The sequence below is a fragment of the Rhinolophus ferrumequinum genome, chromosome 10 (assembly GCF_004115265.2).
Source record: "Rhinolophus ferrumequinum isolate MPI-CBG mRhiFer1 chromosome 10, mRhiFer1_v1.p, whole genome shotgun sequence".
Taxonomy (NCBI): Eukaryota; Metazoa; Chordata; class Mammalia; order Chiroptera; family Rhinolophidae; genus Rhinolophus; species Rhinolophus ferrumequinum.
The window spans coordinates 27,511,154-27,535,560 of NC_046293.1; the positions used below are offsets into that span (position 1 = coordinate 27,511,154).

The 24,407-nt window shown below is 41.0% G+C and overlaps 1 protein-coding gene across 1 annotated transcript; it reads left to right on the forward strand.

Moving 5' to 3' along the window:
- The first annotated feature begins 11,210 nt into the window (after positions 1-11,210).
- Positions 11,211-23,716, forward strand: DDX47 (DEAD-box helicase 47). Its single transcript, XM_033117390.1, has 12 exons — positions 11,211-11,341; positions 12,044-12,137; positions 15,710-15,898; positions 16,153-16,224; positions 16,430-16,548; positions 17,151-17,222; positions 17,368-17,484; positions 18,031-18,177; positions 18,968-19,105; positions 21,102-21,172; positions 21,688-21,817; positions 23,150-23,716. Exons 1-12 carry the CDS (start codon positions 11,258-11,260, stop codon positions 23,279-23,281), a joined length of 1,365 nt encoding a protein of 454 aa, XP_032973281.1. The 5' UTR covers positions 11,211-11,257; the 3' UTR covers positions 23,282-23,716.
- The last annotated feature ends 691 nt before the right edge of the window (positions 23,717-24,407 follow it).

Sequence of the window (24,407 nt, forward strand, 5' to 3'; positions counted from 1 at the left end):
ACTTTTTCCCACTGTAGCAAAATTAGTTCTTTCCCTTTGTTGAAATAAATTGCCCATTCCTCAGACTTTTTGATCTTTCTGTAATTAATTCCCTAATCTCATGTTTGCCTGTGTATGAATTAGCAACTTAAAAAAGGGCAGATGTTTAATCATTTTTACTTAGAATATTCTGTATCTAACTGTATAAATCAATTTTTAAAAAGCAATCAACTCACGTACAGGAATACTCTTACTACCTAGAAATCAGAGTTCCAGCAGTTTCAAAACCTAGCATAATTACAACCTGGGAAGTAATCAAAAGGAAACCTAGAATCAGCCAAATTAGGCTTCACAAAACCTAGAGAGAGGCAGACAGAAAGGGGGAGGGGCAACATCTATATTAGGAAGGGAAAATTTTCCCAGAAACCTCCAGGGAACTTTACCTTGCAAGTCACTGATCTTTACCACGCAAGGCAGGCTGGGAAATGAGCTAATTTTTAGCTTAGAATTGGCTGATCCCAGTATACCTAGGATTCTGTTTATAAGGAAGAAAAGGAAGGTAGACATTGGGGAAGGGGTCCAGCAATCCCGAAACAGGGCCGATAGTGGTTGGTCTAGTCCGTTAAGAACTGCTGCCCTCAGGTGATCTCCCTGTCTGAGTGCCAGCCTCTGAGTCTCCACCTTGGAAACAGCCCTGGGTCCGGATGTGGCACTGTTAATGAGTGTGCAACCAAAAAAAAAAAAGGCTGTGTTGGCAGGATGGTGACTGTTTGCAAAGGCCAGCCACAAATTGGGATCTTATTTTTGCTGAAGCATATGTATTCCTGTCATAACAAGTATCCTTTTAGTTAATTGCAATAAATCTCTCCATGTTGAGTTGACAGGAGGTTAGGATGTTGCTTTTTGCTCCTGGCAAATTCGTAAGAAAGTAAACCCTGCTGTGGTCTGGAATAGGACAAAGAGTGAGCTTTAAGATATGGAAATAATCCCTTAGTAACCAGAGAGTTGTTAGGAGAGGGGAAATCATGCTGATGAAGCAAGTTCCAGGAAAGAACTTTAGGGACCCTCAGCACCCCCATCCTGACTGGCATTAGCATTAGAGTGTGGAAACAAGGCCCTCCAATGTGGTCTTAACTGCAGAGGTACAGCTTGTCTATACGAAGCTATACCTGCAGAGAATGATGTTTAATCCCATTTTTATTTCCATTGTAACACGAGGGATGGGAGTGCAGGCAGACCTGCCATCTGATTTGCCCAGAACTTTAGCAATGAGTCACAGCCAAAGCCTCTGCCTCCCAAACACACAGGAACAGTCATAGCATGACCTATTCCAGCATTTGTGTGGATACAGTTGCCAAGTTTACCAACATAGTTGTAATTAGGAGAAGAGTTTTGTATAGCTGGAGTTGGCAAGGGACAGTGATGTCTAAAAACTTTCTTTTAGGCTAAAAAGTTATTTTTCCAGGCTCCATGGTTGATATGCAGACATCTGTTCTGTCTTCACCTTGTTATTAAAACTGCACTGTCAAAATGCCATTGAGGAACAATACTTAGTTCAGTGCTTAAATAAAACGACATTTAAATGAACATAGAAAATAAATGTAGATATTTAGTGATGATAATAATAATAGCTAACATTTACTGAAAATGTATTAGGTACTATTCCAAGTACAATTTCACATGTATTATCACATTTACAAAAATCTTATAAGGGGGACTCTGTAATTACTCCATATTATTAAAGAAAATAAGGAACTGAGAGGCCACACAGCTAGCAAGAGCTGCCCCAGGATTTGAATCCTGGCCGCCTGACCCCAGAGTTATGCTCTTAGCTCTTGTGAGAGTAAGTATTTTCCAATGTAAAGTAATAGCTCATGAAAGTGACGGCATTAATAACAAACTGCAAAATTCATTCATTTATTCATTCACTCATCCAGAAAACATTTATGGAGTACTCACTTATCTTGTCATTTGTGTGTGGTACAGACAGGGTTCAGATCTTATGGGCCTAACAATCTAATAATCTAGGTCGGGTAATCGTATACTAGTAAGTTAACCAATAAGAAATTAAAATGTAGTCTTACAGATGGCTAGTATTTGCAAAAAACAATGGGGGTGCGATTTGAAAACTATCAAACTTCAGCTTTGATCAGAAAAATTTGTGCACAGATATTTCGTAATGCTGCCCAGATGCCCTAAACATGGCAAGATTCTTGTGAACAAAGCACCTGGGATGGAAAGACATGACGAATTAGAACTTTTTGTTAACTGCTGATTTGCTTAGGAATGAAGGTATCGACAGCGGTCACACAACATGAATAAAGGAACAACTGGCTCAACAGGCCTTTCCAGATCTTGTATGAAAAACCTCTGAAAATGAAACTTCTTAGGGTGATTCCATCGAAACTACCACTGAACCTGCTCTTCGGTTTTCTTCTTCTTAGGGGTGTGTCAATTTCAGTATGACAGCTATGCGCTAACCCTGCTGGAGACTTGTAGGTGAGGAGACAAGTGTGAGTAGGAGTAAGACGTGAGGTATCAAACAACTATTCAAAATAATAATAATGCTTTGTCCGTGGATGATTCGTGTTTAACATTGTTCCCTGAGCTTTTGCATACTTAACCCTGGGAATTGGTTTGGACTCTGATTCTTTCTAACTTCTTTGTAGCATTTGATATTGTTGACGCCCCAATTCTGAAAAACACTTTTCTCTCTTGAATTCCATGACCTCAGCCTTTCTTGTTTGTCTCTTGAGAGCTTTTCTTCCTCCTCCATTCCTAAACTGCACATGTTCCCTGAGCCTCGGACCCAGGTGGCTTTCCCTCTCACCTCCCTCACATGGTCCATCAGGGAGCCTGTCTCGTCCATTCCCAGTGTCTTGGCAATCCTGGGTCGGATGTTGCTATGGATGAGACCAGCGCTAAAGGATTCTCTTAGGTCAGTTTGAGTTTATTGGGTTTTAGATGAGATGAAAACAAAGGTGACGATCACTGACCGAGTAAAGCAGGTTACCCCCTCATTGGAGCGCTACATTTGATTTCAGCCAGATGTGTTCTTGCTCTTATCAGAATCTCTAAGAGCAATCTGCTTGTGTCTCTTATACAGACTTAACACATGATATCTTTTATCAGAGATGTTTTTGTCTACCCCAAGGCTCCTAAGGACAGAAACGATATCTCAGTTATCATTAAGCCTGCCCATGGTGTGTTTTCAGCCCGCGCCACAGGAGATGCTCCATAAGCACTGAATGAATGGACAAATGGACACACACTCCTGATCCCCATCGATATACTGGCATTGCATCCCAGCACATCTAAAGCTAAAAGTATGCTCTTTCTCTGCAAAACTCGCCCGTTTCAGAACCTGTCTGCCTCAATCAAGGTGGGCAGCATCAGTATGCCAGTGCCTCCCTTGAAATCTCATTGTTGTCTCCAAATCTTTCTGTTCTTTATTTCTCTGATAGAGCTTTGCCAAGATATATAGCCTTTCCATTAAATGTCTCTCTTATGCATTTTGATCCATTCCACGGCTACCGCAACCCACCTAGGCTTTTATGCCCTAACACCTGCTACCACCGTCAAGCTGGTTTTCCTGATTCGAGGTTCTTTCTGCTCAAATTCATGCTATACTCCAATCATTGATTCATTTACATAAATCATGGATTTCCCTGTATTCCAATCCAATGGAATGTGTGCCCTACCTAAAACTGGACTGTGAATTTGAGTCCCCACCCCAGTGAAGTGCTGAGTTCCTGTGGTGTTTGCGGTATTTTAACAGTGTATTATGATGGGTGCTATTGTGAAGGGCTAAGATGAACTTAATTCTGTGGTTTTAAAGGAAAAGTAATGATGTAGTTTAGACATTTTATAAAAAGGGCTGAATCAGGAAGAAAATGTCCAAGGGTGGATGTCGGGGGAAGCCTTGGGATGGAGAGGAAGGTGGAAAGCCGAGGGAGAGCAGCCAGAAAAGGCAAGATCAGGCCATCACGGGGTGAGTATCCTCCACGCAATCGCAGGCCTAGTGATTCTCAGTGATCGGGAGAGGAAAATGAGACCATCACACACCACCAAAGCAAACTGTTTGCAGGACCTTTAGTGGTGAGAAACAGGAGCAGAGAGAAAAGGTAGTTCTATCTTGAACCTGATGTCCCATCTCCACTTAAGAGGCTCACCCCCTCTTAAACGAATGGGTTTGGCATAAAACACACAAGCCCAGCCCTAGGCCAGCACTAACTTCCTTGCCAAACCCGTTGCATTTCATGGTTGAATTATAAATCTATGACGCTGACAATGAACTTCCTGACCTCTGACAGCTTTCCTCCTCAGAGTAGCCTCCTTTGTCAGGGGTGGTATCTAAAGAGGGGGAGGCTTCAGAGTGATTTGTGGTATCATTTCCTACCTCTCCAGGATGACCAGTTCTGTATGCTCTCTCGGGAAGTTGGTAATTCACATTTACTTCTCAGAATAGGATGGGAGGACACAATTTCCTTTGGCATACAGGCGCTGTTAAGAGAGATTTTTCTTTTGCGTACTACAGTCAAGCTGGACCTTGTTCCCACACCCCTGACTTACATATGGAAAGCTGCTGGACTTCTTCTGTCCTTGTCAGGGTATAGCAACCTTGGCCCAGGGTAATAACCTGTCTCCAGAAGCTCAGTTTAGTTGACTACTTTTTTTACACATAAGCACATGACCTGCTGCTTCATCTCTTCCTTCTTCATCCCCTCGCAAGCACACTACAAATCTACAGACACACAGATATTCATTCATTCAACAAAATATTTATTGAGTACCTCCTCTAAGCTAAGTTCTAGGCACTGAGCATACAGTGGTGAACAAAACGGTCAAATATCTCTGCTGTCATTGAGTTTGTAGTCTAGTGATGACAGGGAATGCAGACATAAAAAAGAAGTAAATAGCTAGTTTGTGAGATGGTGTGTATTTGTTTCCTACTGCTGCTGTAACAGATTCCTGCCAACTTAGTGGCTTAACACAACACAAATTTATTTTCTTACAGTCAGAAGTCTGACGCGGACCTCACTGGGCTAAAATAAAGTAGTTGTCAGGGCTGTGCTCCTTTCTGGAGGCTCTGGGGGAGGATCTGGTTTCTTGCCTTTTCCACCTGCTAAAGGCTGCTGTGTTCTTCGCCCCTGACCCTCTTCCTCTCTCTTCAAAGCCTGCCATGCTGGGTTGCGTGCTACATTCACTGCATTACTCTGCCCTCATCTTCTGCCTTTTTTTCACTTTTCTGGACCCTTGTGAATACATTAAGCCCACCTAAACAATCCAAGATAATTTCCCTATTTTAAGGTCAGTTGATCAGCAACCTGAATTCCATCTGCAACCCAATTCTCCGTTGCCATGGAACATGACATGTTCACAGATTCTGGCGATTTGGGTGTGCACATCTTCAGGGGCCAGTCTTCTGCTTACTATATATGGGCTAAGGAGAAAAACGAAGCAGGGATGAGAGGGAGTGCTGTGGGGGAAGGTTTGCAAGGCCTCCATTCAAGGTGACATTTGAGTGAAGACCTGAGCTTGGTGTGGGAGGGAGCCATGCGGGTATCTGAGGAAAGAGCATGCCAGGCAGAAGGAACAGAAAGAACAAGGCTCTGAGGCAGAAGCATGCCCAATATGTTGAAGAAACAGTGAGGCCAGCCTGGCTGGAAGGGCGTGTGGTGGGAGATGAGTTCAGAAGGTGGCCGGGCCTGACCGTGTAGGGTTGTATAGACTGTTGTAAGGACTTTGACTTTTGCTCTGAGTGGGATGGAAAGTTATTGAAGATTTTGAGCAGAGGAAGTAGCTGATCAGTCTTCTGTTTTAAAAAGATCCTTTGGCTGCTGTGTTGAGAATTCACTGCTAAGGGGTAAGAGCGAGGCAAGAAGACCAGTGAGGAGACTATTGCAGGAAATCCAGGTGAGAGATGTTGGTAGCTGAGAGTGGAGAAAAGTAGCTAGATTCCAGATATATTATGAAGGTAGACCAACGGGAGGGTGGGAGAATGAACTTCTGGTTTTTACCTAAGAAGAAGGATTTGCATTGGAAGAACTTTGCCCATCATTGGAAAACTGTTCAAAAGATGTTGGGCTGTCACCAAGCAAAAGAAATGTCCAGGATAGCAGTTAATGTTTTACTTGTTTAGTTCAAACAATTTGGCATCAAACTCCTTATATTTAAAATCACATGCTTCTATTGGAAAGTGTGGCTGGAAGCTGCTGTGTATTATACTTATATGATAGTGATAATAGTATCTGGATTGCCAAGGAATTGTATATAAACATCTCCATTTCTAATAATTTGTTGTTTTTTTAAAATGTGTATGCATTAAAAAAAAAAACCCACAACAACACTCATATGAAAGGAATATAAAATAACCAGGAAAGCAGGAAATGAGACAAAGCTGCCCTTCTTTTATTATCCATGTCATAGTATGAAGTGATCTTGAGACACTAGTCTTTGCAGTTTTCTCTGTAAGGTTTATAACATAATATTTGAATTTCCTGCTTGTTGTTGACTTCAGGGTATATCTATTCCTATGTATCTTATTTATATCTTAAGATCATTGTTGTCCTTTTCACTGTATTCTCAGTGTGAGGCACCAGATTTTTTTTAGGTACTGGACATAAATATCTCTTATCCTAAAGACCCAAATATGGTGGTGGACCAAGGGGTTCCAGCTAATGTTCAAGGGGCCAAATGGCAGGTACGGTAGAGAAGTTTGGTTTACAGCCACACTGAGCTGCTCCTAACCACGGCCTGTGGGGTGATGTCCATCTTGGTCCTAATTATCCAGGTCCTTACCTATACCTGCAGCTTCATCATAAATGACCACTTCATAATCTCTGTGAGCGCCGTTTGACTTTTTCCACTGCAAGGCCTAATCTGGAAAGTTTTTTCTGTCTGTAAACCACTCCCTACTTTCCACCTAGCTAGTAAGAGCTGTACATCTTTTAGTTCTCAGTTTCAAAGTCACTTCCGCAAGGAAAGTGTCCACGATTCAGAGAGAAATGTCCATTATTACACATTGCTCTAGCATCTTGCTTTCCATCTTGGTACCACTCATCTCACTTGTGATTGCTTCTTTGGGTCTGTCCCACTTGATTGTGAGGATTTAATTATTATTATTATTTTTTAAATAGGCTGCCTCCTCCACTGGAACATAGGTTTCAAGCTTATTTGGGAATCCTAATGTCTGGCCATTGGTCTGTCACTGTGTCTGAGAATATTGGTTGAATAAAAAAAGAAACAAATATAGATTTTCTGTATTTTAAGAAAACTTTAAAACTAAAAGCAAAAAGAAAAAGAAACCAGTAAATAACCAGGACTAGGTATCCTTCTTCCCTAGACACAAATTGGGATAACTAAGTTAATTTGTCAGTCAACTCTCTTTTTTCTATGTTCCATGTAGACTGTCCTTTTCTCTCCACCTCATTATTACATCATCTATGTCCTGTTTTCACTAGAACATACATATTTATAAGAGATGATAATTCATAAGTTAAAGATAATTGTCTGAGTGACTAAAAGTTGCATTGGTTCCTTCTTGATGAATGTAGAGCACTTTGTTATGAGTGAACGTTCTCTGAAACAGACTGGAGGTCATGAGATTTCTGGGAGGTTTTTGAGCAGAAGCTGATTGATAACGGCTTCTGGTTTGAGTCCTCTGCAGAACCCTAGTCCCTCAGTGTGAGGGCTCATTTTACTTTTAGTTCGGGAGCCATTATCCTAACATGCTCTCACCCCTCAGCAGCCCACTGTCATGGGCCTGTTGAAAGCTTCCCCAAAGTCCTCATGCCCTTCCCTATCCACCAGACACGGTACCTGCAGTGCCTACAGCCCATCATGCTTCTAGAGGCCCACAAGAAAGGTTTTAATTTGTTTTAAAACCAAAAGAAAAAAATGAACTTTGAAATAAAAATAAAAGTCTTAAGCCATAATGTTGATGTATTTGTGTTTATACCAATGCAGTTGTAAACTCTACTTTTTCATATTTTTTGTGAAGGAGGGAGCCCACGAAGGCAGAAGTACCTAGGGCCTGTGAAAACCTGTCAGAGTAAGATGGGGTCAGACCCTTTGACCTCTCCTTCTAGTGCCGGTATATAGTTTCAGGCTTGCTTTGCTTCCCCACTTGAGTGTTTATTTGGATTTCCTCTTTAACCTTCCTCATTGTTCTGAAAGTACAGGATATGACATGGCTCAGTTACTAGAATGGACCTCTATTATTTCCATGACCCGAAGGTAAATATCCAAACTATTCCAAATCTGTAGAAACAGTCAAAAACAGACAATCCTCTCAGCGGATGCAGGTTTTTCTCTTTGGAACCCACCTGTGGTCACCCTGTCGGTCTCACATGAATCCTTTACTGAGGTGGCGTTGGTTAAGGCCCAAACCTTGCCGGTGCCCTGGACCAGGGAATGGAGGGACGCTTCTGCGACCGTCATTGCCATATCCTCTTGGCGTCCAGTGGCGCCTCAGGGGCTCTGGCACCAGAGGAAGTTTTAAAAATAGCCAATGTCTGAATTATCCAAGAACAAACAGAAAAGATTTTTGCTTGACTAAAATGGACAGAGTTTAATATTATAATAGCCGTTGAGTGATTTAAATCAGTTTCCCTTTAGAGCAGCACCAGACTCTTAAAAATCTTGTGATTTTTTTTTTCCTTTCTTGTAAAAATTATAACAAAGCTTGGGTAGTTTTAGACCCTATATTACATACAGTTTTATAGTCCTTCCAATTGTTTCCACCTGGGTCCGGGTTTCAGGCTTCTTAGCTCTGCTTCCTCTCACTCCCCAGTCATGTCTTTCACCTTCTTTCAGCACTTTTCATTTCTCATTCCACTCTCCTAGATGAAATCAGAGAATGAGTCTAAGGGAAGCAAAATAAATACTTTAGCTGCTTCTGTTTTTACAGAAAAATCTGTGTGGCAGAGGAATTCTGCGTGTGACTATTCAGGAGAAAGCTGCTTGTCATCAAAGCGATGTTTTCTTCAGTAAAAGCATTGCTCTGAGCCTCGAGAGGCTTGGATTCTATTCTTGTCTCTGTGACCTTGCTTTGTGACATGTCTCTTTACCCTCTGGGACTCGAGTTCCTCATTTGTCAAACTAGGAGCACAAATTTCCCAGCAGGTCTACAAAGCACAGTACTGGATGAGGAAAAGCCAGAGCTAGTTTGATAAATTTTCTTTGGGACAGTCAACTTCTCCTTATCTCGAAGCCTATTATCCACTTTAAACATCCTCTAAAATGGCATAATTCCCAGTCCTCGTAAAATGGAGAGAGTACCCACGAGGGACAGCTAAACAAAGCCAGAGAGCCTTAGACTGTGTTGGCACGAGCATGTGCTAGTGACTGCCTGATGGAAGCAACGTCAAGGTGACCTCTTCATTTATACAGTGTGTCTTCTCTCCTTTTCTTTTACTTGGAGTAGACAGATGTAAAAAGACCAAAGGTCCCAGACTATTCTTCAGGAGTGTAATCTTAAAGATGGAAACAACTTCACTCTAAAGAAACAACCAGTGAAGTCCTTCCTGATCTGCCATCATACCTGGTCACAACACTTTGCTGAGTTGTGATTCATCCAGGAAGCATTTATCGAGCACCCATTTTTGTGTCAGGCCATGTGCTTAGAGCTGGGGGCATAGAGATAATCTCTTGCCTCTTGGGTGATCTCATTTTTCTATTCTTTCCTCTCCACTACAATTTGTCTCCATAAGGACAATGATATTTAAAATACCTAGATCATATTACTTCCTGCTTAAAACCCTCCAGTGGCTTCCTTTTGTATTCAGAATAACATCCAAACCCCATGCCTTTTAGTACAGAGTCCTGCAGGCTCCGAGCTGAGCCTGCTTCTCTGACCTCACCCCACCTTGTTTTGTTGTTGCAGACACCACTATGATTCCTAAATCAGGGCCTTTTTGGCGAGGTGGTTGGAAGACGCTCAGGCACATTGAATTTTTTTTAAATGTTTTATTTCCCAATTACAGTTGACATTCAATATTATATTAATTTCAGGTATACAGCATAGTGGTTAGACATGTAACTTACGAAGTGATCCCCCCGATAAGTCAGGCACACTGAGTTGAGTGGACAGTGCTCAGGTCAAGGCACATTGTCATCACAAGTGCCCTTTCTTGCTTTGTATATGTGTTATCTTTTATCCTGCTTCCCAATTCCTCTCCTTCTACTGGCAACCGTTCTAAAATGTTTAAAGTGTTTTTTTCTGTTTGTGTGTGTTTCAGCAGAAGCTGATATCTTGTGGGCATATATTTTAAATATACACGATATATTTTATTCTTTTTTCAGTCAAAACTAGGTTTTTGAGAGATAGCCATATTGTTATGGGCATGTTTGTTCACACCCCGTACACATTTTAACTCTCCACTCTCCCAGTGACAGACAGCACTTGCTTCCATCTCCCCGCCGAAATACTGCTGCAATGAACACCCCAGCACCATGTGAGAACCTGCATGCTGGGCCACAGGAGGGTGTTCGCTGGGCACAGGGGATGCAACATACCGACTGAATTTGCCTCAGTGGTGCAGACTGTTTTCTGGAACAGCCTCACCAGCTACACACTCTCAGGCCCTTTGCACTCGCTGTTCCCTCAGTCTGAAATTACTAACTGTCCGCTGGGCTCTTAAAGGGACTTCTGCTCATCTGCGAAGTCACAGTTCAACGATTACTGCTTCAGAGAGGTCTTCCCCAGTCTTGCCGTTATGCCCACAGCTCACCTCCCCACATGACTCTCCATTATTTTTACTTCTGTGACATCCTAGCACTTTGCACAATTTGAAAGGATCTATGATCCCTTATTTATTATCTGTCTTCTTCACGAGGGCAGAGGTCGCTGTCCTGATCACTAAACGTCTAGCATAGCCCTAGCATATGGTAAGCACTCAACAAATAGTTTAATAAATGAATGAGATTATAATAAATAGGACTATGATATCAACCTGTTTAAAACTCTATGGTTAGAAAAGCGAGGAACATAACGGGTGTGAGAGGTGAGGAAAGCTTTTTAAAATGGGCCTAAAGGGCAGATTGGAGGCCCTGGTCAGCCCCTTCTGTATTGGACTCAATCCCACAAGTCCACACGCTTATATCCAACCCTAACTTTTTCACTCCATTTCCCTGAAGCCGCACTCTCCCGGTCGGCTGGTGCAAAGCCCGGCAAGCCCACACGGGGGCGCCCAGAACACGCCGTCAAGGGAGAACTATGACTACATTTACCGGCGTCCCGCGCGCCGCCGATCCATTTCCGGAGCCCGCGAACGACATGGCGGCGCCCGAGGAGCACGATTCTCCGTCTGAAGCGCCCCAGCCGGCGGTGGAGGAAGAAACGAAAACGTTTAAAGACCTGGTGAGAGGGGATGACGCTGGCTTCTTTTTGTACTGCTAGCGCCAGGCGCAAGCAGAGACCGGTTGCCTTAGGCCCCAGCTGGGGGCCTGCAGGAACGGCTGGGGCCTAGCTTAGGTTTCTGGTTTCCCCCAGAATTTCTGAAGCTCGAGTTCCGGACGCGCTCCCTCAGCATCTGAGTTTGGCTGGTGGGAGGGCTGCCGGTCCTGGAGAGCCCCCATTTGCGCTTTTCTTCATTTTGGGGTGGCGATGTTTGTCTCGGTCGTACTTGCGGCGAATCGGCTTTTTAAATTTTTTAAAAATTTTTATTTAAATATTTTGGGCTTTGGAATACGATATTAAACCAGGTATGAATTCTGACCTAGTCTCACTAGAGGCAACTTGTTACTACCCCCCTGTGCCTCACCTTCCGCATCTGCAAATTGAGGACAATACCTCCTAGAATTGAGGATGAAAGGAAATTATACATGTAAAGAACTTGGCTTTGTCCCTGGTGAATGAATAGAAAGTGTTCGTTAAGTCTGGAGCTACTGTCATAGTACTTATAAGGAGCAGACTGAGTAGGAGCACAATAGAGACCTACCGTTTGAATCCAAGTGTAAGGAATTCACATGTAACCAGGAAGGTGGCTCTGACAGTCGTTTAATTAGGAGAAAGGCACGTGTGTATTGTTCTTTGCTAACGCGTGTTTTTCTGAATTCTAAGGGTGTGACGGATGTGTTGTGTGAAGCTTGTGACCAGTTGGGATGGACGAAGCCCACCAAGATCCAGATTGAAGCTATTCCTTTGGCCTTACAAGGTAGGTTGAAATGAAATATGTGGCCTGGTACAGATTGAATACGGTGTTATACTCAAATACTTACCACTTTTGAGGCATATTTCAGTGAAATAAAAATATGGTCACTAAAGATACAAAGTTTGTGGTTTATTGGCTTTTGAAAAAATACTCCAGTTTTACTGAGCTTACTTTCTATAAGGGGGTTTAGTGTCTGCAGCAGACGCTGACTTTAAGGAAGCAGTGGATTAAAGTGTATTAACAAGAAACTTGTTAGAAATTATGAATCAGTAAGTGCAGATTTACATAAGGGTGTCTGGGAGCTATGTTAGTGTCCAGAGGTTTTGAGAGCTTGTGCTGTGAGACATGTTTATCAGATTTGCGGAAGAATGTTTAAAGTGTTGGCTGATGGGACTGAAAGTAACAAGATGAACTTCAATAGGAATACAGGTAAAGTCTTATTCTTAGACTCCCAAAGCTTTACAGGACTTGGGTGGGTGGTAAAGAGACCCAGAAATGTTAACTGAAATTTATTAAGATTCTCAGAGAAAGTGAATTAGTCTTATCTACATTACTATAAGAGGAGGGTGACATTTGGGGGGTTTCTTATCCCTTTGAGAATCAAATAGAAAGATTTTCTTCTCAGAAAAAATGTATAAATATATCTACACATAAAAAATTTCCCCTTGCCCTGAATTCCTCTCCCACAAGTCCCAGGTTAAAAACTCCTGAACTAGCTCTAGAGAGAGAACAGTACTTTATTTTGCGCTGTTTAGAACACACCTAGAATACTATAATTAGTTCGGGTGCCAGATTTCAGGGACCATCTGAGGAGCCGTAAGTGTGGTGTAGTATCAAGAATAGCCACAAATACTTAAAGGAACTGAGTGCATAGTCTGGAGAAGAGTAGAGTTAGGGGGTAAGAGATGATAATTGGCTTGAATGATTTGAAGAGCTGTCATGTGGAAAAATAATTAAGTTATTCTGTGCAATTCCATTTGTTTCTTCCATAAATACTTAACTAAGTAGCTGACACAAGTATAAAGCACTGGGAATTAAGATTCCACCCTCTTCAAGAGCTTGCAGTCTCGTAGGAAACAATTCTAAATTTATTACAAGGTGAACAGGGACATAAGGAAGTTACATTCAAAGTGCACTGAGGGAGTAGAATAGATTACCTCTAATTGGAATGTATTAAAGAAAATTTCTTTCATTTTTTTTAGCTGGGGAGGTTGGAAAGACATTTGAGCCAAACATTGAAGACTGAATAGGATTCATACATGTATATATGATGGGAGGGGAGGACTTTTTGGCATAGGGAACAACATGAAAAAAACCCAACATGGCTGGAAGACATGGGGATAGTTGGAGACTCACAAGTACTTAGCAGAGTGGTGGGAAAGATCAGTCAGGTGATTGGGGCTAGATCAAGAAGGACTTAAATGCTGGGTAAAGGAATTTGGTCTTTGCTCCATAGGCAGTGGAGCAGCTTTAGAGATTATTTGTTAGCAGAAGAATGAAATCCTTAGAGTTATATCCTCGAAACGTTAATCTCAAAAAAAGAAAGAAGGAAAGAAAGATTAATCTCATAGCTGTGTAAGGTAGCAGGTAGGAGGTCACTGCAGTAATTTTGGCAATAAATAATAGCTAGGGTAGTGGTAGTGAGAATGAAAAAGAGAAAGTGATTTTAAAAAAAAAAGAAGCATCATAATTTTATAACCATTTTGTTGACGTGGAAGGCAAGGGATGGGGAAATCTCATATTGCAAGGTTCTAGCCCTGGTGTTTAGAACACATTATTGGTGTACCACGGATATTAAAAGCAAGCATAGGAGGAAAAGTAATTTCAGGAGAGATGAGTTCAGTTGGGAATAATTTCAGGCATTAAAGAGACTGACTTGATTAATGCATAGTTGGAATATAGGGATTAAAGCTTGAGTAAGAGGCCAGCACTGGATATAGACATCATGTCCAACGAGGTTGTATCTGAAACTGGAAATGGGTGAGGTTGCCAGCTGAAGGCGAGAGATGACAGAGGAGGCTCAGTAGAGAGTTGACAATCTTGAGAGTTCAATTTCACACAAATGAGGTCAGGGAGAGTGTTTCAAGGAGGGGATAGTAAACACTATCGACTTGTTTAGAGAAGCAGGGAGGTTAAGGGCTGTATCACGGCCACTAGTGGGGAAGAAGTCGCAGTGGTCAGCAATGCCAGAGTGGCTTTCAAATAACAAAAAGAAGGGCTGGTGCATTCTGACTTTTTCTTGCTTAGCCTATGATGTAGGTGGGAAGAAGGAATAAAAATTAGGTGGTTGTAATAATTCTAAACTTACTCATAACGTTTTCAGTCAAAGGTTTGTATTTAATGCAGAGAAAATAGGAGTCAGTGAGAGGTTACCGGGAACTTAGTAACTGACATTGTCACCACGGAAAATGTATTTTTTCTTATTCTTGAGCTTGTTTCACCTTAATGAGCAGTTTGCAAATGCTTCACTTGAATCTATAGAGTCTGGCCCTAAGCAAATGATTTAGCTAAGTAAATCTAACAAAGTTTTTCTCTTTGTTGTTTTCTACTTCTCACTTGTTCCTATCCTCCCTGCCTCGCCTCAGTTCAGACCACCATCGTAGCTCCTCTGGTATCCTAATTGAGCTTTTTCCTGCGTGTTCCCCCTTCTGCTTGTGTAGGTTGTTTTAGGAACAGTCATGTTCAGGTTAAATTCAGGTTACTTTAGGGAACGGGTTTATTTTCGGGATAATGTCTAAGTAAGGCAGCCTCCGCAGTTCCACAGTCAAGGCACCAGGGGAGCATCAGCAGCGGGGTCTTCCCTCAGTAGGAAGCACGCCCACTGGGCACTGTTCTAGTGGTCGTGGCTTGGGAGTTAATTTCCAAATCTCATCAGTAATGTCTTGATCGGAGATAAGCCATGAGGGCCTATTCTTAAGGAGTTACAACATTCTTCCCTCAGAAGGAGCAGTGCGAATGGCCTGCACTGTTAAGCTCCTTTGCTCCTAGGGTTTATCTTCCTGCAGAATAGCATTGGTCATGATACTCCTTGCTTCAGATCCTTCAGTTCCTCTCTCTTAGAGGAAGACATAAAACTTAGGCATGGCTTATGTGTTTCCTTTCTAGCTTTATTCTTCTTCCTTTTCCCCTTAAGACGTCTGTGTTGCAGCAACATTTTACTTCTCCCTCTCCCTAAGCGTGCTGTGTGTGCTTTAAAGCCTCCATCCTCCCTCATCATACAGGAATGTGCCTCCTTTCCTTCTTGGCTTATTTCCGGATTTAATGTACCCATCACCTCTGTTAGCTTTTCCTGACTCCTCAGGGCAGTAAGTTACTCCTTCCTTTGTGTTCTCCCTGTATTTTGCAGGGGTTTCTGTTAAACTCCTTATCATGTTATAACGTATTTGTGTATCTCATCCCTGGATTTTGAACTTATCTGGGACAGAGACTATGTTTTCTGTCTATTGAACCTTCCTCTCCTCCCAGTTCATCAAATATGCAGTGTCTGCTTTGTGCCCAGCATTGTGTCATTTTAGAAAAAGGGAGGAAATGCAGAGAGAATTTCTTTGCTAGTAGCTGTTTTCTTTTTCTTCTAGGTCGTGATATCATTGGACTGGCGGAAACTGGCTCTGGAAAAACGGGGGCCTTCGCTTTGCCCATTCTGAATGCGCTGCTAGAGACACCCCAGCGTTTGTTTGCCTTAGTTCTCACCCCCACCCGTGAACTGGCCTTTCAGATTTCAGAGCAGTTTGAAGCCCTAGGATCTTCTATTGGAGTGCAGAGTGGTAAGTGTCTGAGAGGAAAGGAATCTTAGGGTTTCTTCACAACGAGAATGAGTGTGAAATGAGAGTAGAAGGAAGTATTTTAGCACAAGTTTATCGATCTAAAAGAGCTGATTTGGTATTTTAGCTTGGGGGTAAGTGGTAAATTTAAGGGAAGAGGAAATTTAAGTAGAAATCCAGTATTGGCTTTAAAAGCTGTCCTGTGAACTGTGGAAAAATTTAAGGATATCTTTTCTATGTTCTTTTTATTTCTGTAGCTGTGATTGTAGGTGGAATTGATTCAATGTCCCAATCTCTGGCCCTGGCAAAAAAACCACATATAGTAATAGGTGAGTGATTGACAAAGTAGGACACTGGCAGTGATGAATTGGAGAAAATCTGCCAGTGTTGGGTGTAACTTTCTTGGTGTGGAAAGACTTTGAAGAACGGATTTTCGTAATCCTGTTTAATTTTGGAGGGAGGAGGGGAGGCTTGGTAACTGTCTTTCTTTTTTCATGGTTCCTAAACATTGCTCTTGTCAACCTTTCTCCGTAGCAACTCCTGGTCGACTGATCGACCATTTGGAGAATACAAAAGGTTTCAATTTAAGAGCTCTGAAATACTTGGTCATGGATGAAGCAGATCGCATATTGAATATGGATTTTGAGACAGAGGTGAGCTCTCAATGTCTTTCCTCCTCTTAGAGCATCTCAAATGCCCTGGTAACAAAATTTAGTTCATTGCACACCTGCTTTATGTGGAGCACTGCTTTAGTATCTGCTGATCTAACCATCTCTGCTGCCTTTTTTCATTCTCAGTGCTCTTCCCATTGTCGGTGCCTTAGCATCCTTTTTAGAATATAGTCTGGCTCCGGTTTCAGAGATGAGAAATAGCAGAACCAGATTTTCTTTTCCATATAATTTGATTTAGACCTTTTCTGTAAACCTTGAAATACCTGTTCTCTTTGATGACCTACTCATCATAGCTTATTTAGTTGGTTAATACTTATTCTTGACTTTTAAATTAGTTCTAATCTACTAATCTAAACTGTTCTTTTCTCTGAATCGCTTTTCTTTTCTTTTTTTTTTTTTTACAGCATCTGGTGTAGTATCAGATAGTAAATGTTAGCTGAACTGAATTGAATTTTTGAGTCCCCACCCCCGCCTCCCAGTGATGTATTTAGTTTGTTGCTCTATTCTCCGTCTCCTTCACAAAGAGGATTTGCAGGTGACCCATCTAAGTGTGAACTTGGTACCCTTTCCTCTTCGTGCCTTAGGTTGACAAGATCCTCAAAGTGATTCCCCGAGATCGGAAAACACTTCTCTTCTCTGCCACCATGACCAAGAAGGTGAAATTTTCTAGCACTTCTGTTTTCTTCCTTATAAGAATTGAAATGAAATTCAATTCAATGAAAACAATAATAACAATAACAATAGTAAAAATAGAAGAGGCTTTCTGTTTTCAGTGTTCAGTACCAGGTTTTTTTCCTTTAGGTGCAAAAACTGCAGCGAGCAGCACTGAAGAATCCTGTGAAATGTGCTGTTTCGTCTAAATACCAGACGGTTGAGAAATTACAGCAATACTATCTTTTTATTCCCTCCAAATTCAAGGTAAAGTGTTTACTTTGATCATTCCTGCCTCTCCCTCTCCTTCCTCACCAAAGCATCTGAAAATGTGTCAACTCTTGATTAGCTAAGAGCTGTGCTACAGATTGCAGCTCTTGTTTGTTTTAGGGCCCATGCTGTGCTTATAGTTATCGCTGATAAAGTCAAACATTCTGGGAATTCACAAGTTAAATAAACTTCCATAATGAAGTCGTGATGTAACTCCTTCCCAACCCCACCCTTGAGGTAGTTTTTCTTGTGTGTGCTTATTATGTGGCTTTTTTGTAGTCGAGGGACCCTAGGCTTGTGCTTTGATGGAAGGACTTTTCCTGGTTGCTGAGCACAGATCTCCTTGTGCTTGGCTTCAGGCCGTGTGTGGAATTCATGGTGAAGAGATGATAGTGCCAGTTAAGGGGTGCAGAGGTGGCAGCTGGGGGTCTGGATGGTGGAAAAGCAACAATTGGCTTAGTCTTTTGTGTAGTTTATATGCCCAGGACTCCAACCTTTTCTTCCAGGTTCAGTTACATACATTGTTTTGGGTTTGTAATTTAGGATACCTACTTGGTTTATATTCTAAATGAACTGGCTGGAAACTCCTTTATGATATTCTGCAGCACCTGTAATAATACTCAGAGAACAGCTTTGCTACTCCGAAATCTTGGATTCACTGCCATCCCCCTCCATGGACAGATGAGTCAGGTACAGATTCTTTGGCGTCATTAGTGGTGAACGGGTGGCATGAGAAATAAACATTATAGCAGTAGATTTATACAGTAACAACACAAGACATTAATGCATCTTCCTGTAATTGTTCTGATTTTGTGGGCTTTGACATGTTGCTCTGGAGGCCTGCTTCCTCCATTCAGGACAGCAAGAGGCCCAGATCAGGGTGTCCCATGGGCAGTTGTCTGGTGTGGGAATTGGTCTCTTTAGCCCTGCTGGTAATACCGTGTGTCCTCGAAAATAGGACCTAGCTGGACCATCAGCTCTAATGCGTCTCTTGGAGCAAAAACTAATAAGACCCGGTCTTATTTTAACATAATGTAGTATAAGACTGGGTATAATACAACGTAACGTGATATGATATAATATAATATGTAATGTAATATAATATAACATAACAACATAACATAACACCGGGTCTTATATTAATTTTTGCTCCAAAAGACGCATTAGAGCTGATGGTCCAACTAGGTCTTATTTTTGGGGAAACATGGTAGTGATTCTCTGGCCTCTAATGACTTTTAATAAATAATTTCCCAATTGTCTTTCTATCATGTCAAGCAATCTCTACTTCACATTAGTATTTTCTAGACTTAGTCTTAAATATTTTTTGTTGCTTCCATGTTTCCTTTTGATCTGTGAAGTCCAGTCTGGACTTAGGGGGAAGAATCCTTCAAAAAATTTCTGTCTCTTATTGTGTCTAGTCCGTATGTCTTGGATTCCAAGATTCCTTAATTATTTTCATTTCTTTCCTTCATCATCTCAGAGCAAGCGCCTGGGATCCCTTAATAAATTTAAGGCAAAGGCTCGTTCCATTCTTCTAGCAACTGACGTTGCAAGCCGGGGTTTGGACATACCTCATGTGGATGTAGTTGTCAACTTTGACATTCCTACCCATTCCAAGGTGAGTCCTGTGGCTGACCTGACTTTCTAGTCCCAAAATGTATTTCTTTCTTTTTTTTAATTGAGGTAAAATTGACGTATAATATTATGTTTTAGGTATATGACATGATTCAATATTTGTATATTGCAAAATTATCGTCACAGTAAGTCAACATCCATCACCACACATAGTTAAAAATTTTTTTCTTGTGATGAGAACTTTTAAGATCTCTCAGCAATTTTCAAATATGTAATACAGTATTGTTAACTATAGTCACCATGCTATATGTTACATACCTAGGACTTATTTTATAACTGGAAATTTGTACTTTTTGACGCCCCTTTACCCATTTTACTTTCCCACTCTCCACTCCCCACCTTTGGCAACCACCAAATCTGTTTATGTATTGGAGCTCAGTTTTTGTTTTTGTTTTCAGATTGCATATATAAGCAAGATCACCATATTTTGCCATGTATAATGCACTCCCGTGTATAATGCACACCCACATTTTTGGCCCAAACTTTTAGGGGGGAAAAATCTTTCGTTTTAATTTTTTAATTAAACATTTTATTTGTTTACATTTAGGTACTTGTTTTTTGGTATTAAAGTAATTTTAGCATTTATTTTTTTAACATATTATGGTACAAGAAATTTTATGTAAAACAAGTAATTACAAAACACAAGAACACATACAAGGTACAAGAAATTTTATGTACCGGTAATAAATTTACGATATTTATGCATCATAGAAGGCCAAAAAGTCTTCATTGTTGGAAGTTTGTCGTAAGTTCAACAAAACCATCGTGTTCCAGGTATCATTTTGTATATGAATATCGTCATTGATGTCTAGAGTTACACTTTTAACTCATAAGCATAAATAAAAGAATTAAAAACATTTATATAGATACGGAATTAGTACTACCAATGTATAATGCGCATCCTTATTTTTCCCTCACAAATTTGGGCAAAATGCACATTATACATAGCAAAATACAGTATATGGTATTTTGTTTGTCTCTGTCTGACGTATTTCACTTAGCATGATGCCCTCAGGGTGCATCCATCTATATTCCCATAAATGGCAAGATTTAATTCTTGTCTCATTGCTGAGTAATATTCCATTATATCCAAAGTGTATTTCTTAATGAAATGTTTTCTGTCTTAGTTACAACATTTTTGTTTTGTTTTTGGTCTTTGATTCAGTCAAGTATCAAAAACTGGGGAAGCTCCTGATTTATTCATCATTTTGCACATGCCTGTGGATATAATATTAATAAATGTGAATAAAGACAGAGGTATTCGCTCCTCACAGTCATAGGGACAGATGCAGCACACGCTGATATTTATCAGTCTCATTTCTTTAGAAGTGACAGCTTGTGGTTCTTTGTGTGTCTCAGGATTTCTCAGCCTTGGCACCACTAACATTTGGGGCCAGTGAATTCTTTTTTGTGGGGACTGTCCATTGCATTATAGGATGCATAGCAGCATTCCTGGCCTCTACCCACAGGTGACATTGTGGCAATCAGATACGTTTCCAGACTTTTCCAAATGTTCCCTGGGGAGTACAAAACCGCCCCTGGTTGAGAACAGCTGGTATCTCTTGGCTTTGTACTTAACTGCTATAGACATGGTGCTGCCTCATTTGACTGCTACAATAACTGCATTTCTACCCATTTTATAGATAGAAACTGAGGTTCAGAGAGCTTATGTGACTTGCGGACAGTTGTGTAGCTGGTGGTGGTAAAACCAAAGCTTTGACCCAGGTCTGCCTCTGATCCAATGCTAATGCTGTGTAGATCTGTCTCTCTGTAAAGGAAATGAAAAAATGGGGTTCATTTTGTGCTGCAAGGAGAATAAAAAAGATGAAGTAGATTTATCTCAACAAATTGCTCAATCCATTTTTCTTCCTGTTCCAATACAAATCTGTTTTCTTTCAGAGGTTTGCAATAAGACTTTACATACTAGTTTTTTATTTATATTCCATATAACTCAAATTTATTGACCCTTTTCGTTTCAGGATTACATCCATCGAGTAGGTCGAACAGCTCGAGCTGGGCGCTCTGGAAAGTCTATTACCTTTGTCACACAGTAAGTAAATGGGACTTCAGGGGCAGAGTCGTGTAGAGAAAAGAGCAGACTGACTTAGAACCTGACTCTGCCATTTACTATAATAGTTACTTAACCTCCCTCACCCCTTTCATCATTTTTAAAAATGGAAATAGTAATACGTACCTAGCAGGGATTTCATGAAGATTAAAGATTGGAGATATATATGTAAAGAGCTAATGTAGTATTTGGCACATACAAGGAAAAAGCAACCCTCTTATTTCTTTCCACTGCTAGAGCTGGAGAGCAGTGACCTTTCCCTCAACTCAGAGAGTTAGAATAACTATTTCTGATTTTGTTTTTAAAGAAACACATTTTGTGCACCCAACTCTTTCCTGGGAGTCAAGACTATGTTGGGTGATTTTCTAATGGGCTGTGTGCAGACAATTGCATTTAATCAGTGTTCTGACAAGGGACAGTAGACTCCATACAGTTTGAGAATGGGCTGACATTTGCATTGTCAGTCACCCAAAGCCATGCCGATTTTCCTTCCTCAGATACGATGTGGAACTCTTCCAGCGCATAGAACAATTAATTGGGAAGAAACTGCCCGTCTTTCCAACACAGGATGATGAGGTTATGATGCTGACAGAACGTGTGACTGAAGCCCAAAGATTTGCCCGAATGGTATGCAACTTATTGTTTCACCAGCTTCTATGCAAATGTTATTAACTGTGTGCTAAAAACTGTATTGCATTAATGCTTCTAATAAAATGCAGGAGCTGAGGAGTAGTTTATTCCAAATTTAAGATGAGCATGCTAAAGAGAGATGGAGGTCCATCATTAGGCCATACAACTAAGTGGTTGAATCAGGGTTTGGACTCAGTCTGGCCACAGTGACCACATTCTTAGCTGCTGCTTGTGTTTTCACACGTGACAAGGAAACCTTTGGACTTGAGATCAGAAGACCAGCTGTGAGCTGGGGCAGTACCTGACCTCTCAGAATCCATTCCTCACCTGTGAATTGGGAATAATACTCACAGGGTGGTTTTATGAGCACCAGATAAGCTGCTATAAACTGCATAGTTGCTAATGGTAGCAACTATGTATTGGAGATGAGAAGATTCTAGAGGAGAGTGCTTGGAAGTAAGTGCTCTCTGCTCCTCGGAGTTCTGGTCTGAGGGATGGGAAACGGTGCCTTCTAGTAGCTGAGGTGTACACTTGTTTTTGTTTTTCTTCCAACATGGAATTCTTTGTTTAGTATTTTTGTTTATAAAAGTACTGCATGTGCATTGGGGGAAGATTCAGAAGATACAGAAAAGATTAAAAGCCTGAGTGAAACATATAAGCCACCTCCCACAGAGAATCGCTGGTAACCTTTGGCTATTTTTTTCCGTTAGCCATAATTAGACTTTATCTAATTTATATGATTAGCAGCTTTTGATTTCAGCAAATATGGAGCCATGTGATCATTTCATAATGGTTACAAAGAATTTTGTTATGACTATGTAGCATGATTTACATTGATATGTTTTTTCAGATTTTTTTGTATAGTACTGGCTAGGATGAACATCTAGGATATACAGCTTTGCATACTTGTCTTGTTTCCTTAGAGTAAAATCCTAGAAGTAGAATTGTTGGTCTGAGGTATATATAAATATTTAAAATTCGAATTTAGACAGAATGCCCCATTACCCCTTTAGAAAAGCAATAGCAGTTTATATTGTCAGTGACAGGATATGTGATTGTTCTCACGCCTTGACCAGCACTAGGCATTGCCATTCTCTTAAATCTTTGCTAGTCTGCCATGTGAAAATAATAGCTTATTGTTTTAATTTCCATGTCTTTGATTACTAACAAGGTTAATATTTTTGTGTATTAGAATTTTGGTTTTATTTCTTTGCCAATGTGAAGTATCAGGGCGTTCCTCAGTGTTTGATTTTAAGCAGGGCAGACCAGGATGTGTCACCCTGAAGACAGCAGTTCATTTTTGACCCTGTCCTTTGTGTTTTCTTGCAGGAGTTGAGGGAGCATGGAGAAAAGAAGAAACGTCCACGGGAAGCTCCTGGGGACAACGATGACACAGAGGGTGCTATTGGTGTCAGGAACAAGGTGGCGGGAGGAAAAATGAAGAAACGGAAAGGCCGTTAATCTCTTCTATAAAGACTTGATTTCTGCCTTCTGTTCTGTAAAAGGGGATTAAAGAAGAGAAAGAAATCTCCTCCCACAGAGTTCTTCGGACTGAAATCTGTCAGAATTACGTCCAGAATCTGCTCAGCCGATTCAGTACTTACTCCCCTTTCCATGCGTTGGAGTTTCATTCTGCAGAATAGGTTTTGCAGTGCTCATGTCAGATGATTACTGTTCAGCTTTGGTTCCCTGCTCATGACATGAGTAGGAAGGGCTCTGTCACTTCACACAGACCTTTTGCTTTTTTCAGCTGCACATCAAGATTGAAACACTTGACCTGTAATTGTAAAGGAAAGAAGCTTCTCCATCTATAAAATGGTGATACTTAAGCAATCTCAGCTTGTGCTTCATTAGACTGAATGTGAAATAATAAATTTAAATATTATTTTTAAAAGATTCAAACTTCTTGAAGACCTTATAGGTTAAAGGACTATAGATTTAACTAAGATCTTGTTCATAGGTAAGAAACTGTCCGTGGCTGTTACAGGGCAAATTCGTTGGTGTCCTTAATTTAAGATAAACATTATTTATGACTTTAAAAATTAATCAGCAAAGGAACAAGATGATGGATGGCTTTGAAAGGAAGTTCTACTTAAAAGGAGGTTGGTTGTGTTTTCTTGGGGAGGGAGCAAAGTCCATAAGTAAGACTATAGTGTCTCTTAGATTCCTAAATAGATTCACTTCCCTGGCTTCTTGGATTAAGCAGGTAGTAGTTAGGAAGACTAGTTTCTTACATAGACTCTTATCCCCAGGGGACTAGAGTAAAATCAGGAAGCATCACAAATACAGGGGAATCTCAAGACTCAATTTCATCCACTGTCATTGGTGCCCACTGAACACTTTCCTTTCTTTTGTCCCCATCTATTGGTTGATTTAATTCAGAAGATGTAAAGCTGGCCATCAGCTCCTGGGGAGGAAGTGGACATGGTCACTGCAGGGACTGGTGGGGCCGGGGGCAGTTGATGGACATCAGAAACTGGACTTCGCAGTCGTGTGCTCTGAGGGCTTTTGCACATGGGAGATGCCTAATCATTTTTATTGAATATAGCAGTTTTATTAGAAGAGGGTGTGCCTGAAGTGGCAGAAC